The sequence below is a fragment of the Sarcophilus harrisii genome, chromosome 6 (assembly GCF_902635505.1).
Source record: "Sarcophilus harrisii chromosome 6, mSarHar1.11, whole genome shotgun sequence".
Classification (NCBI taxonomy): domain Eukaryota; kingdom Metazoa; phylum Chordata; class Mammalia; order Dasyuromorphia; family Dasyuridae; genus Sarcophilus; species Sarcophilus harrisii.
Window position 1 is genome coordinate 159,691,184 of NC_045431.1, and position 16,339 is coordinate 159,707,522.

A 16,339-nucleotide genomic window follows, 5' to 3' on the forward strand; every position below is an offset into this window, starting at 1 on the left:
AAAAGGGGATGCCAAAAGTTTGGGGTCATAGACCAGCCTAATGAGGTGTCTCAAAAGAATTTGCAAGCTTGAACCCATCTCCAAGTGGACAAAGTGTATTGCAATTGTAAAGCCATTACAAGCGGGCTAAATTCCAAAAGAAATGAGCAGAATGCTGACAGAAGACCCCTTTAGCCAGCTTTCTTTCTATCACTGACATGTTAATTCTATGGCACAGAGGTAGAAAAGTGAATTTGATTCTCACCGAGTAGATTAGCAATCAGCAATGAATTGAGGAGTGGTCTAATCAGAATCAGACCAGATTGTTCTTAGATTGGGAATGTGGGAAATTGTAGTGTTCTCTTGTCTAAATATAATCATTCTCTGGGAGCAGGTTTTGGGGGGGAGGGAGCTTCTGGGAGCAGCCTTCATTTCAGTTCAAATCAATAATCACCTCAAATACTGTTAAAGTGCAGTCCTTTATTGTCTCTTCCAAAATAGCCTGGCAAGTTTTCTTAGAAGCCTATCTCCCTCCTTGGTTGCAAGAGCTCTTGCAGCTTCAGCTTCCAGCTCCCTCTGAATATCCAGTTCTACTGACTCCTGACTGAGGGTCCTCTTCTAGAGGTGTGAACTCGAAGGTTGAACCCTCCTCCAAGAGAGTGGGATTGTGAGTTCCTGACTTGTGAATCTCCCGGACTTGTGAACTCTAATGTGTGAGCTAATATGTAAACTCTCAAAGGTGTAAACTTAAGTACATAAGCATGGTTTCGATCAATTCCGGTGAGTTCACACCTAGTTTCAAGTTCTGGCCCATAACAGGAAATCCAGAAGTTTTAGAATGACTGACTTATTGTTACAACAAAAGCCTCCCCCCACTAAAATTAGAGCATCTCAACATCATTGCTATATTACCTCATTACGGGCATCTAGGATCCATTGTTAAATTTCCACAGTGAGCATTTGAACCTTACTATTTATTGGCAAATGTTACCAATCAGAGTTTGTCTTATTGTTTGTGTTAGATTTAAGAAACATGAAGGAAATTGGAAGCTAGGAATGAGGAGGATCGGGGAACAAGAAAGGAATTCTGTGAAGCAGAAAGGAGCAGGAGAGTTCATTCCGTGTATTGGGGGTGGCCATGAATATATACAGTTACTTAGGTGCTGTATGTGTGGAACAGAGAGAAGAAGGTACCATTTGGCTGGATGCCCGGGCAGGTCAGGGAATATAATATTAACTGATGCTAGAAAGACATATCGGGGGTTTTAAAAGATAAACTGAGGAACTAATATTCTATCCTAGAAGCAATAAAAAGTTGATTGAGTAGTGTCAGCTCTGTGCTTGAGGAAAATCATTCTGTCAAGTTTGCAGGATTGTTAGGAGGACGAAGGTTGGAAGGCGTCAGAAAGCTGTGGCAGTAAATTAGATGAGAAACAGCGAGCAGACAACTGTTAGAAATCCATGCTTGACACTGCTTGACACATGCTCGACACATAGAGAAGATGATTTTTTTTTTTTTTTCCTTCTAGTAGGGAAGGTTGAAGAGGATAGAAATTCCACTTCCCTCAAGACTAATCTTGAGCAGGTGAGGTCACTCCCCATCCCAAACTCCGCCCAGGCATTCTCCCTCCAGTTCCTGCTTCAGTAAAAAAAAAAAAAAAAAAAAAAAAAAAAAAAAAAAAGGGGGGGGGGCGGAGCTTTATTGGTTGAGAAACTAGGACCCAAGTCAATTTCTTGCGCAGGCGCTCTCGACAATCTGTCAAGCAAAGGGGACAGGGTTTTCTGGTTCGGAGACGTGGGTTGGCTCTTCCGTAGCTGCGCGCAGGATGGTTCTGCTGTCTCAGCCATTGCTTACGCAGAAACACGAAGCTGGGGGCGGGACTTCACGTACCTCTAATGAAGGGGATAGGTGGCCCGGCTCTCGGTTGCTTTGATTGCAAATTCACACTTCCAGGGGAGGTGTAAAGTCTTCCAAGCGGAATGCTGTAGGCCTATAAAAGGCGGGGCGAAACGGTTCTTAAAGTCACACTTCCTGGAGGGGGGGTTATAAAGTCTTACAAGCAGAATTCTTTAGGCGGAGTGAAACGGTCCTTCCTCCTTCCGCCGAGTCTCCCCGAGAAGCGGAAGTTCGGCTGTCTGGGGCTGGGTCACGTGCCCCGCGGCGCCTCAGCCCGAAGCGGCTGCGCGGCCGGGCCGTAGAGGCAGCTGTGCCCTAGAGTGACCTCGGCAAATTTCTGGCTCCAGTTCCGGCTCCGGCTCCACCGCGGACTCGGATCTGGCGCCGGGCAGGAGGGGGAGGAGGAGATGGCTTCGGCAGAGGTTACGGTAGGGGACGAAGATGGCGGCGGCGGCGGCCGAGTGCGAGGGCGCAGGGGCTGCGAGCATTACGACCGCGGATGCTTCCTCAAGGTAACTGGGACTGCGGCGAAGGCGGGGCGAGTCTGTTCTCCAGATTGGAGGGGAGTGATGTCTGTCGGCGAAGGCTGTCCCTTCTCTCTCTCTCTCTCTCCTCTCCTCCACTTCCCGCAGCCGATGGGGCGATCTGTGCCGGGGGAGGCCCGTGAAGTTGGGGGACAGGGGTGGGACAATGGTAGCGCCCGGGTGTGGGGGAGCCCGGCTAGCGCGGAGAACGGAGGAAGCGCGAGGTTGGGCCGTGGGGGAGGGCAACGCTGAGCACTTAGGCAGCGATTGCTGTGTGCAGGGATATCCAGAGCGCCAGGAGCGCAGTTTTCTAGCGGACAACCAAGCCGGACCCTCCCCCTCCCCCCCGCCGCGTCTGTCAGTGACTCCTCTGTAGCATCTGTGTAACGCTTGAAAGTTTGCCTTACGAATATCGAGGCTTCCCAACCCCCCCCCCCCCCCCCCCCCCCCCCCAGTCAAGTTATTCTTGAAGATTCCCATCATACAGCGAGGAGACTGAAGCAGGCTGATTCGAAGGGGGCTGCCTTGGGTCACACGGCTCGTGAGTGTTTTAAGCCTAGCTTGGGACTTCAGTCTGGTGTACTATTTACTGTCTGCTAGCCTTCAATGATTGGCGTCTTTGTTGTCACCACCATCATCTTCATCACCTTCGTCACCTTGTGTAGTTGCCTTTTACACCACACTTTAAATGTAGTGTTTGCGAATACATTTGAAAATCTCATTTGATTCTCACAACAACCTTGGGACGCAGGTGCTGCTATTACAAAAGTGGGAACGGAAGCAGACAAGTAAAAGTGATTTGCCCAGGCTCATACAGGTAGTGAGGGCCTGAGTCTGGGCTTAATGTTCATTCCATCCCAACTTCACAGAAAGGTGATCACAGAAAGAGTTGTTATAAATATTTCCTTGCATAAAGGTCCTTTTCCTTTGTTTTCCCTTCTTCCCCTCCCTCCTTTTCCTCCTTCCTCCCTCTCTTCCTTCCCTCTTTCCCTCCCTCCCCTCTCTCTCTCTCTCTCTCTCTCTCCTCACTCACACACACACACAACACACACACACACTACAATGGTATTGTTGGATAAATGATTATGCATGGTTTTATAGCTCTGAGCCTAGTTCCAAATTGATCTCCAGAATGGTTGTAGCAGTTCACTACTCCTTCAACAGCGCATTAATGTCTCCTTCGTTTTGCCGCAACCCATCCAACATTTTGTCATTTTCCTTTTCTATCATCATTCTTCTAGGGTTTGGGGTGTTATCTCTAGTGTTTTAATTGCATTTGTCTAATCAGTAGTAGTTGAGAACATTTTTTCCACCTGACTATAGATCCTTCTAGGCTCTTTTTTTGATCATAACTGTCAGCCCAGTAATTCGTAAATAATCTCTCCTTGATGTTTCCAGATCAGCTGTTCTAAGAACATGTTTCACATTTTCTATTTTTGTATTCGTTTGATTTTTTTCTTTAGTGTATTTTTGATGTGTCATGTAGTCATTTGCTTCCACTTGGCCAATTCTACTTTTTAAGGAATTCTTTTCTTCGTTGGATTTTTGTACCTCTTTTATTATTTGGCCTATTTAGTACTTTTTTATGTATCTTTTTACCAAGCTGTTGATGTTTTTATTGCATCATTCTCATTTCTTTTTCCATTTTCCCCCTTTTTTTGAGCTCTTCTAGTAATTCTTTTTTCCTCCTAAAACCAAATCACATTTTTCTGTGAGGCTTTGGATGTAGCAGTTAACTTTGTTATCTTCTGAATTTGTGTTTAAATCTTTCCTGTCATTAGTAATTTTCTATGATCAGATTTTTTTGTTGTTGTATTTGTTCATTTTCACCAGACTATTTCTTGACTTTTAAATTGATTTTGAAGGTCGGCTCTGCTGCCAGGGTGGAAAGGGCACTATCCCAAGCTTGAGTTCTTTGTTCACCTGTTTTCATAACTGGATCTAGGATCTAGGCGTCTGTAAGATAGATTTATTACTCTCCTGGTCTGGTACTGGTTTTTGAGCAACCACAAGCACCATTCTCCACCCTGGAGCATTATTATTATTATTACTTATTTATTCTTATTTAGCACTAATGTGCTAATCTTCCTCCCTGCCCTGGAACTGTGACCTAGATGTGAATATGAACAGTGCAAGAGAATCCTCCATTCAGTGCCAGCAAAGGAAACTCTGTAGTCATTTTCTGACTAGTTTAGTGTCCAACTTTTTTATGGTTTGTGTGCTGAGAGAACTTGGAAGCTACTTCTGCTGCTGATGCAGTTGCCCATGGGGCCTGCCTGGGTGTTGCCTTTGCTAGACAGGGCTTCACTCTTATGCCTTTGTGGCAGACCTTTCCTGTTGATGTTCTAAGTTATCTTGGGCTGCAGAATTGTTTCTCTCTATCCATTTGTGGGTTCTGCCACTCTAGAATTTGTTTTGAGGTGTTATTCTAAAGTTGTTTGGAGGGGAATTAGGGAAGGCTTAGGCAAGCCCCTGTTATTTTTCTGCCATTTTGGTTCTGTCCCAACCCTTTCTTAATGGAGTACGTTCCAGTTGAGGTTTCTGAAATTATGTTTATGTTCTATAAGGTATTTCATTTATTTCATAAGTTAGATCTGGATTAAACTTGGTGCATTTGTTCAGATTTGGAATGGGTTAATTTTATTGAAAGGAGAGGGTCAGTGTGCAGAGGAAGTTGGGCCTGGATTAGTCCTCCAGGTTGATAAATCTGGAGAGACAAATTCATTGTCACCCCAAAATACAAGAAGTTTTAAAAATTTGACCACGTTTTGACCACGTTTTTCCAGGGCATATATGGTTCCTAATGAAAGAGCATATATTCACTCTGGCCTTAAAAGGTTGGGAAAAGTCCAAGGAAAATGATTAATTTCTCAGGGATGGGATATGTCTCTCATCTCTAGTTCGAGGGAATTGCCAAAGTCACAGTGGAATTCAAATACAGACTTTCTGATTTCCATTGCAGAATGTTGCTTTTCTCATGGGGAAAAAAAAAAAGGAAAAATTTCCTTTAATACATTGAAATTTTTTTTTTTTTTTTTTTTGGACAGACTCCCTGCTGTGGTAAACTTTACATCTGCCGCTTATGCCATGATAATAAAGAAGATCATTCCCTGGACCGTTTTAAAGTAAAAGAAGTACAGTGTACAAAATGTGGAAAACTTCAGGATGTAAGGCTTTATTTATGATACATTCCTCTTTTGTAAACATTTTTATCATGAAATGATTTGAAAGTTCTTAAACTATTATGATAATGTTTTTGTGTGAAAATGTACTTTTAGTAGTTTTTATGCAAGTTAAAATTAGTTTAAAAATAGTAATGCACTTTGACAAGAACTAGTAATTTTGGTTATTAGAATTCTATTTCAACATGTTTTGGTAGATTTTAATTATTTATATCATTTCTTCATAGGCTCAGAAGACTTGTGAAGAATGTGGTGCTGTGTTTGGAGAATATTATTGCGATATTTGTCATTTGTTTGACAAAGACAAGAAACAATACCATTGTGAGAAATGTGGAATTTGTAGGTACTGTATGTAAATTGTCCCTTCCTCCATTACTTTTAAGATCATCATTTTAAAAATCATTAATGTTATTTTAATTTTTAAACTTCTGCTATAAACAAATTCTTTCAGGCCAAACATTTAAGAAACAACTGAGGTTAAATATTTTCTGTAGTTTTACATTTTTAAATAAGGAATATATATATATATTTAATATTTATATATTTAGCTGTGTAAGAAGCATTGAGAAATAGCTGTTTTAAAGTGTTTTTTTTCCTCACTAAGTATTAAAATAAATATTTAATTTCTGTGGTGCTTTTCATAACAGGTTTTAAAAAGCACTCTGCCTCTTGAATTTGAAAAATAATTAAAACTTAATGTTTTAGAATTCTGATTTAGCATAAAAAGTCATTAGAATGTCTCTTAGGAATATTAGTTACTTAAATATATAAACAAGTTACTTTTAAGTTTGTTGATATATACTCAGTTCAGAAACGGTTCAGACCTTTAAAAATGATTGAGCTAATGATGATTGATTCCCTGTGAATTGAGTTATATTAAACATTTAGTTCAGACCTTTAAAAATGATTGAGCTAATGATGATTGATTCCCTGTGAATTGAGTTATATTAAACATTTAAGTTTGCCATTTTCATCATATATTTTCTTTACTTTTAAAACATTATGAAGTTTTACACATTGGAAAGTGGAACTTAAATTCTCCTTTTCATTGATAACCAAAAAATCTTACAACTAGGAAATTTTGTTTTGCCTGGTAACGTTTTATACATGTAATATGACTTTATAATGTTTGGCTACTGTACAGTTATATGTTGCAAGGAAGCTGTTAGTATATTTTTTGAACTCTTCAGAGGCTGCATCATACTTTCTAGAATATCCCAGTAATGACATTTTTTATTCATGCAATTTGATTTTAAATTTTTGGAAAAAGCTACATAAATTTTATAGCTAGGGAAGCTTGATGTTATAATGGGTAGAGTGCAGGCCCTGGAGTCAGGAGAACATGAATTCAAATCTGTTCAGCTATTTATTAGCTGTGTGACACCAGGCAGGTCACTTAGTCCTGTTTTCCTCAGTTTCCTCATTTGTAAAATGAGTGGGGAAGGGAATGGCAAACTATTCCAATGCTTTTGCCAAGAAATTCTCAAGTGGGATCACAAAGGGTCACAGATGACTAATTGACAACAACAGATATATAAACAAATCCAGTAAATACTGTAGTAGATAATCAAGTTGGGTTAATTCTGTTAGAAAATGAGGCCAAATATAAAGTTGTAAAATCGAATTTTCTTAATGCAGCTGTGAAGCTAATTTGCCTTCCCTCAAAAATTATTTTCCAAATTGCTTTAAACATGATTTTGTTGATAAAGATTCCCAAGTAGAATACTTTAAAAATAAACATTTTATATAGTTGCTTCTTGTAAATCTGCTAGTTGTTGTTTTTTCTTACATTTAATTCAACCTGCATATGTTACTTGTAGTTCTTGCAAGAAGAACTTCTCTGGTGAATATAAAACATTTTATGGCCCAAATAATTCCAAGTATTAATTTAGGTGGACTTTTGAGTAGATCATTTGAGGGACCAGGCATCTGTGGAGAATGTGGTTAGAGACCAGAAAGTAGACAAAAGCATGATTGAAGTTAAGTGAGGTACATACTAAGGGATTTAGCAGAACCATAGGCAGTGACAGCCTCCAAACCTTGGTTGCAGTCTTCCTATGGCCAGGCAGCTGGTGAAGAGGTGGGCACAGAATCTTAACTATCCCCATGAGTGTTTTTGCTGGTAGTCTTTCATCTGCTTCTCCCCTCTCCCTCCTCCTTTCCCCCCAACTCCCCTGCAAATGCTCATTTGGTCTTGAGCTAGCACATGTTATCAAACCAAGAGTGGTTTGTGGCCTCCTAATGATTTAACTGAATGTATTTCCACACAGGTTCTAAATCTTCCAGTCTCTCATGCCTAGTACTTTAACTATTTTCCCTATTGCCACTATTTCAAGACTAATGCCTTAAATGTTAATCCTTGTAGGGTAACCTTGTCTAAAGGGGAAATCAAGTTAGTCTGGTTTGATCTGTTCTTGCTGAGCCATGCCAGTCCCTTGTAATTATAGCTTCTTAATCATCTCTTTGTTGAATCATTTTGGAGTTTTTTTAGGAATTGAAATCAAGCTGGCTTTCCTTCAGTTTGAAGATCCCATTCATCTCTTTTTGAATGATTTGCCTGTACAAAGAATTACTTCTCCTTTTACTTTCTTTAAGATTTTAGGCGATATTTCCTATAAATTTATAGGAGAATAACTTTTACTCAGATTCATGTCCTTGGGGCCTTCACTAATTACTTCTTCCCAGCGTCTGGAGCTATCCCTGAGAGAGCCATCCCCATTGGGCAGGGAAGCTTACATGGAGCACTAAGCTATCAGTTGTGTTGGAGAAATAAGGAAGTGTTTAATGGGAATTTGGCCTGCTCAGCTGTACAGCAAAAACTAAGCCCATGAATGTCTGTTGCTCAGATATCAGCAATCGAGCATTTGAATGGGCTTTGAGAGAGCTTTTCCAGCAATATGCCTTTTTGGCACAGACCTGACAGGGAGGGGAATCTAAATCCAGAATTGAAAAGGAGGAGTAAATTGCTTTGGGGAAAATTGCAGAGTTCTTTTCCTGACCTCCCAGAGCTTTCTATCTCATTTTAAGGATGCTGTTTTACCAGTATTGAGTGTAAAATGAAAACGCAGATATTAAATGCTTTTGATGAGCAGAGTAATGACCCCATTATACCATTCTGACATGCATTTAGTCAAATGGATGCATCACTGTATGTATAAAAGTAAAAGATTTATTCTTTGAAGCCTAATAGGAATAATGCATAGTGGAAAAACTATTCTGAAGTATATTATAATTATATATGTAATTACAATTTTTAAGTGTAGTATAATGAAAACTATGAAAACACTATATAGGAGATGGAATTTTGGGTGATAAATACAAGTTCTTGATAGGAAATTACCCTTAATCATTAGATTTTACATATTTCTTTAAATAGAAATTAGTTTGGGTTTGTTTCAGAAAATAAAATGCCTTTGATCTTAAAGCTACTGCATTTTGTTTTAAAAAAAGATTGTTGATCTCTGTTTATATTTGATTTTCTTTATTCTATAGTTAGGATTTTTTTCCTTTGTAATTTAATTTTTATTTCTTAAGGCATATATGGGCTTTGAAAATTCAGGAGTTAAGTTTCCAATTTGAGGTAGAATTTATGTGATTTTCTTTAATGTGAAAAGGAATTTTAAAAATTGTGGTAATACCAGCCTTAATTTTTTTCCCCCTTAACCTTCAACTCTCTCTTTCTTTTATCAGAATTGGTCCAAAGGAAGAATTTTTTCACTGTTCAAAATGTAACCTATGCCTATCCTTGAGTCTCCAAGGGCATCACAAGGTAGGTACAGAAATTGTTTTCTTTTGGAGACTTAGCAAATTTTCCAAGTTTTGTATGCACACCTACCAAGATTTTATTATCTATATATTAAGAAATAGGGCAAATTCAGTAGAAACAAAGATAAATAAGAAGTATTTACTTCTGAAAAAACATCTAGTAATGCCCCAAAACAAATCCTAAAGCATCAAAACCCACAAAGACAGAGTGAAGCAGTCTTTTAGACCAGGAAATTTGGAATATCGGCAAGAAAGTCTGTTTCATTTGGTTAAAAGGGAACATAATCCAGCACAGGAACATCCTACCAAGCCAGCAACAATCCCTACCTCAGCAAACTAGTAGGAGATCCTGAGTCTGGTGCAGTGAATCAGGCAAACTCTGACATCAGGACTCCTCCCCATACTTCAGCATAGCCAGGGGACACCAGCTTAGAAAACTGTCACATGTATCAGTGTAACCCTGGGCAAACAGGCAGCACTCACTAGAGTGCTTCAGTGTCACCCTGAGGAAATACAGAAATACTCCTCAGGATCCTGACTCAAGGCCAAGTAAGCTGTCAAATTCCCATGGTCTCCAGCAGTTCCAGCTGCCTTCCTCAGGTAACTTCACCTCCTCAGCCCAGGATCAGCCCTGTAGGCCTCAGGGCAATATCAGTACAGCATTAGGTAAAGAGCCAGAGCCTGCAGCTCCTGGCATGAAAAACTTAAGAGAGTGCTCCTTCCACCCTGGAAGCAGAATTCAAATTCAAAAGAAAGGAAAAAGGGAAAGGCAATTTGATAGAGGTTATACATGTGCTGCATGCCTACCATTTTAGGAAGTTGGAGGGGAGTAAGAAAAGTTTGGAACTCAAAATTGTCTTGACATGTAATGGGGAAAAAATAAAATATTTAAAAAAACAAGAAAGAAAACTTTTAGGGGCCTAATAAAGCAGCTGTCTACACAAGTGACTGCAATACAAAATAGATTATAAGGACATTTAGTTTGGGAATGCATTATACTGACACCTAGAGAGACAAATTCTTTGGGGATGAGGGTAGTAAAATTGGAGAAAACTTTGTGAAAACCACGTTCTAGCTAGGATTCAGAGAATGGGCATATATGAGTTCTAGGGGTGATGGGAGAGAATAAAGAAGCTGTGGTTCAAAAAGGATTGAAAGATATTTCAGGCTTGGGAACTGAAGGTATGTGCAGAGGTAAGAAACAGGGAGGGGGAGGATAAGGAAGGAGTTCGGTGTGACTTGAATGTGAATAAAGAAGGCATTTAGTGAAAAAAGTGAGTTGTTTATGGAAGGCTTCAGATACCTGGCCAAATAAGCTGGTATTTTAATTGGGTTGATAAGGAATCTTTGAAGGCCTTTGAGGAGTGAAGTGATGTGATCAATGCTGTAAGACAATTGATCTGATTAGAGTACATTGAATGGTTTGGAGGAGGAAGAATCTGGAAATGAACTGGAGTTAGGGAGCCATTGCAAGAGTCCAGATAAGAGACTTCAGTCACTGAGCTCTATGCCTTTTTAAAGAAAACACTGCATCTGAATCTCCTTAAACTTTCACCTTATTTCAGAGTCCTTAGTACTCTTCAAGTCTCTCACTTGGCTTGCTATGACCCTGTACTTTTGGCTCTTTTTCAGCCATATCAAATTGCAATTTACTAAGATCTTGTCTAAACTCTCTCTTCCCCTCCTCTTTCTTCTCCCCCCCCTCCCTCCCCCCTGCTTTCCTCTACTCTATCTTTCCCATGCATCTCTTCTTTTTAACTCAGTGACCCTTATTCTCTAGTTCAGATTCTTCACAGGGGGTTTTTCCTTTTGCTTTCTCTCCCTCCTTTTCACTTTTTCCTCTCCCTTTACTATATGTCTTTGCATATATTTCTTCCTATGTGCAGTTTATAATCCAATTTAAAATGTATTTTCTTGCTCTTATAGTAGCCAATAGTTGACCTTTGCTTCTTTGATGGCTCTGAAACACACTTTGATCCACTGGTAGCTTAAAAAAATACTTTGTCTTTGTTTTTAAACAGTGCATTGAGAATGTTTCCAGGCAGAATTGTCCCATATGTTTGGAGGTGAGTTTTGTTTTGTTCCTTTTTGCCTTATTTCCCTTAGTTTTGCCATACTTATGAATCTTTACATTGGGTTAGAGCTAACATTAATACTTGGTTCCTTTGCAGGACATTCATACATCCCGTGTGGTTGCTCATGTGTTACCGTGTGGGCATCTTTTACACAGGTGGGTAAAAGGATTTTTTTTTTTGTTTTGTTTTCCTATGAAGTATAAAAGAATAAGTACCTTTTAAAAAATTGAATACATTTTAATTTAATAAAAAATAAATTTATTTTCTTTCAGAACATGTTATGAAGAAATGTTAAAAGAGTGAGTATTATACATTCTGTCAATACTGCATTTAAGCACTTTGATACATCTTGATTCTCCTGGGCCTCTGAGGGTGATATATTCTACATCCTGAGACAGATCCAGAGATTGACTAGGTCAGGCTATTCCTTTATTTGGTTGGGAAAGGCAAGTCCACAGAACCCTGGTCAGTCTCCATTCCATGCTTCCAGTGCATTTCATCTCCAAAGACTTCCCCTCACATTAAGACAACTTTGTTTTATTTTTGTATTTTGGCATGTAGCTGTGGTGCGAGGAGAATGTTGGATTAGGGAGCTGTTGGTAGCACTCATGAATTGTTCATGCAGAAAGTTTTTTAAATTTGTTAGGTTAAAACAACCTTAGGACTGAAAGGGACTTTCTTAATTGTTAAGAGAGCTGTGACTTTCCTGAGTGGGAGAGTTGAAGGCCTGGTCTCCAATTCCCAGTCCAGGGTTTTCTAGTATCATACTCTCCCTGCCAGGTAGAAAGACTTGATGGTGAGAAGTAATCACAGACCTGATAAAAATAAATTCTGTATAGGTAGAACACAGATACTTAATTTGGTGCTGTGATGTGGAGCTGAGAGGCATTTCAATTGTGCAAAGTTTGAGAATCAGCTTTGTGTGATTAAGACATATTATTTTGTCCTTATGAAGTTATTGACTGAATAATTTAGTAAGTTTTATTACCAAGTGAAAAGAAAAGCAATGAGTAACTCAGGTATTTTGTATTGCAGCCAGGTAACACAATACTAGCCCAAGTCAGGAAGCTTTGAGGTCCAATTCAGTGTGAGACTTATACTAACTTTGTGACCCTGTGCAAATCATTTAACTTCTGTTTGCCTCAGTTTTCTCATCTATCTAACCAGGGAATACAATGGCACCTACGTTGCGGGGTTGTTTTGAGGCTCAACAGACATGATGATTATAAAATGTGTGGTGCCTGGCACATAAGTACTATATAAATGTTAGCTTTTATCATCATTATTATTATTGTTGTTATGTAGTTATTTTGCAGAAAAACCAAAATAGTTATTTTCAGAAGACTGAAGAAAGAATGGGATTAAGTTATAAAAAGAAATACAGCAATGTGAGGAGGAACCTTTATTCTAAAAGTGATTAAGCACTGGAAGAAGGCAGTTTGCAGACTCCCCTATCCTAGGACAGCTTTTATGATAGGATAACTATTAGGCAGTTTGTGTATTAGGTGCCCAAAGGCAGTAGGCTGGTCTAGCTTTCGTTATAGACATTTCAGATCCTGTGTTGGTAAAATTATTTTTTTTCCTTGTTCATAGAGGTTACAGGTGTCCATTATGTATGCACTCTGCTCTAGATATGACACGTTATTGGCGACAGTTGGATAATGAAGTTGCACAAACTCCAATGCCAACAGAATATCAAAATATGACAGTAGAAGTGAGTATTAAAATCATTCTCAAACTATTAACAACTATTGATAAAAGTCCTCGTGTCTTCCTGTTCTTCTGAAATAGGTGCTTGTGATTCTTTGTGAAGATTACATCATTGCTCAAGATTATTTGCTTTCTGACCTCTTAAAAATCCTTTTCAGAGTAGTCTGACACATCTTGAGATTTTTTATTGATAGAAAATATAAAAGGAATAAATGGCAGCATTTTGTCCGCTGTGTCCATAACTTACCATATTATTAGGAATGACTGAAATATATGATCTCACTGTGCTTGTTGACTACACTAAAACTATTTTTTTGGTAGAACAAAATAGAGCTTTTAAAACTCTTTCTCTCTGCCCCAAACAGACTCCTTGCATATTTTGAGATATTATAGGATTTTTGTGATAGACTTAAAGAGTCCTAGCATAAAGATGAAGTTCTTTATCTAGTTCCTCTTCTGCCTCCATCCTGGACTTTGCTGAATGGTTGCAAAATAGAATTGTATGCTTGTGCACAAAGGCCTAGAACTTGATTTGGTACATCTAAAGAACAAGCATTGTATCTTGAAAGCCATCTAAGGTCAGGAGAGACAAATTGATGTGATCAAAGGCACAAACATGTGCTGCCAGATCTGAATGTTCTTTAGAGCTTTATTACTTTTGATTCTTGTTTTGTTTTTAGTTGAATTTTTTTTTTTCTGGTTACTTAAAAAAATTTCCATGGTCTTTTTCCAATTGTAATGGATTTCAGCAAGTCACTCCCAGTTTTATTCATCTTTTTTGGTTCCAAAATTTTGGTGTTTAATAGAGTCTTGACAAGAAACCTCTAAGCTTGATTAAAAAGGAAGCAGGGAAATTTTAATGGCTAAGTGTGAGGATTTTCTGTTAATTTTTCTCTGTAGAGGAAAGACAATACACCAGTCCAAAAAATCATTTTTTAATAGGCTGATGGGATTTTTGTATAATTCAAAGCCAGGGTGACTAGTTCCTTGTCTAGGGCTCTGTATATTGCAGGACAAGTCCTTTAAACCTCCCATGAGCATATGTATCTCTGAACCTGTGGATGTGCAAATGTGCTACACTTTTTAGGAGTAAGAGTTGCCTACGGCATTGAGCCCAACTCCCAGAGTCACATAGCCAGGATATCAGAAGTGGGACTTGAACCTATGCCTTAAGCCCAGTAGACTTCCTGTTCATTCTGCTATGCACCCTTGCTAGGGTTTAGGCTCATTTTTAAAAAGATAACTAAATGATCAGTTATAGATTTAGATTTTCTGAATTCATTATTCTTTGAAATCAATCAGTGAGATTTGGGGACTTTTAGTTAAGAAAAATCTTCCAAAAGTCTCTTCAGAATTAAATTTGTATATTTCTTAGGGCTTGTGGGAAGAAAATTCTGTCTCTGAACATCTTTTTGATTGTTTTTTGTTACAGATTCTCTGCAATGATTGCAGTGCCCGCTCTACAGTCCAGTTCCATATATTAGGAATGAAGTGTAAGAGCTGCGAGTCCTACAATACTGCTCAAGATGGAGGCCGTAGAATTCCTCTGGACAGCAGCGATCAGCCTTGCTAGACTGCCTAGGGCTGCCTCAGAAGATTCACCATTGTTTCTTAAATAGGAGACATTACTTAGTATCTCGTTGGTATGCTGTCACAAACATTAGTGAGATGTTTGCGGTCATATCACAACATAAACTCCCATTACAGGGACTAGAATTGTCATCAATTTTCTTGTGCAAAAACTGGAGCTCTTCCATTAAGTGAATATTCCTTCACTGTTACTTAGGACTCAGATGACATTCTGCTTTGAAATTGATTGGTTCATTAGAATGTATAATTTCATTCCACTTCTTAAGCAAAGCTATGCATCCAGAATCTATAAATAGTTCTTAATAGAACTGTGTGTAACATTAAAACTTTTATCTTAAGGGCTGTATTGTAAGACTAGGGTTTATCTTATTGTCTAAATAAACTTTAGAATTTTATAAAGCAGTCCCTTTTGAATGTTATAAATGTGTATTTTACTGTAACATCGAATAAAAAACACTTGGCATAGTCTGTCTTGGAAGTTTTTCTAAGGTCATTGTCTTAAGTCTGGTTACAAATAACAGCGGTTAACAAATTCATTTGGGTTCATTTATTCTTTAGGTTTCTTTTTTCAGTAACAACTAGGAGAAATGTTTTATAAAATGCATATGCTGCAAGATGCTAAATTTATTAACCTGGTAAGTCCTAGCTTGTGGGACTTGCTGTTTGCTCTACTGCTCTTTTAATCTAGCCTCAATGAGGTTATTTGCCATATATCATCTATTCTAAAACTTTTCTTCTTTTCCCTGAAATCCCACCTCTGCTACCCACATTTGAAATAGACTACCTAAGCCATTATTTCACTGAGTTTGAAGCTAGCTGACTTGACTTTTCCTTAACTCCAGCTTTTTTTTTTTTTTTTTTTTTTTTTTTTTGCTGAGGCAATTGGGGTTAAGTGACTTGCCCAGGATCACACAGCTAGGAAGTGTTAAGTGTCTGAGATCAGTGTTGAACTGGGGTCCTCCTGACTTAAGGGCTGATGCTCTATCCACAGTACTACCTACCTGGTCTTCTCCAACTTTTTTTAAAATTCAGTACTACTTGCTTCTCTTCACTTGGGTCATAAAAATATCCTTATTTACTTACACCAAACCCCTGTCAACCTGTGCCTTTGATCCCATTCTTGTTTACTCTCGGCTGGCCTACTATTGGCTCCTATTAGTAAACATGCTCAGATCTCCCCCATTCTGATGAAGGGATACCTTGTCTTGATGGTTCTAGTTTTCATTCCAATTTCCTTAAAAAGTGGTCTGTACTTGATGGCAGTCTCCCCAACTACTGTAATCCAACTTCTGCCCTCCTGTAAGGTGACCAGGGAGCCAAACCCCAAATAAATGTTACTTCTATTAGAGATCCTCTTGTCCCAGCTGGCTCATATCTATGGCTGGGCAGGCTGTGAGACCCAATGCTCTTGGTTTTCTAACCTCAAAAATCCCTTCTCGGTCTCTGCTCCTGCTAGTTCTGGGAATGTTCCCCAAGGATTTGTTTTCTCTCCTCTCATATACCTCTGCAGCTTTTTCATAGAGGAAGAGTAGTAGTTATTTTTGATGTGTTCAGGCCTGACTTCTGAACTATTCGTTTCTAGCTGCCTTCATATATCTAAGGACATCTGGATATCCT

General features: G+C 38.9%; 1 protein-coding gene across 1 annotated transcript; it reads left to right on the forward strand.

Annotated features, from left to right (window-relative positions):
- The first annotated feature begins 1,790 nt into the window (after positions 1-1,790).
- Positions 1,791-15,190, forward strand: RCHY1 (ring finger and CHY zinc finger domain containing 1). Its single transcript, XM_031941407.1, has 9 exons — positions 1,791-2,388; positions 5,448-5,567; positions 5,810-5,925; positions 9,273-9,351; positions 11,369-11,413; positions 11,519-11,577; positions 11,695-11,721; positions 13,016-13,136; positions 14,565-15,190. The coding sequence occupies exons 1-9, from the start codon at positions 2,284-2,286 to the stop codon at positions 14,703-14,705; spliced, it is 813 nt and encodes a 270-aa protein (XP_031797267.1). The 5' UTR covers positions 1,791-2,283; the 3' UTR covers positions 14,706-15,190.
- Positions 15,191-16,339: the final 1,149 nt, after the last annotated feature.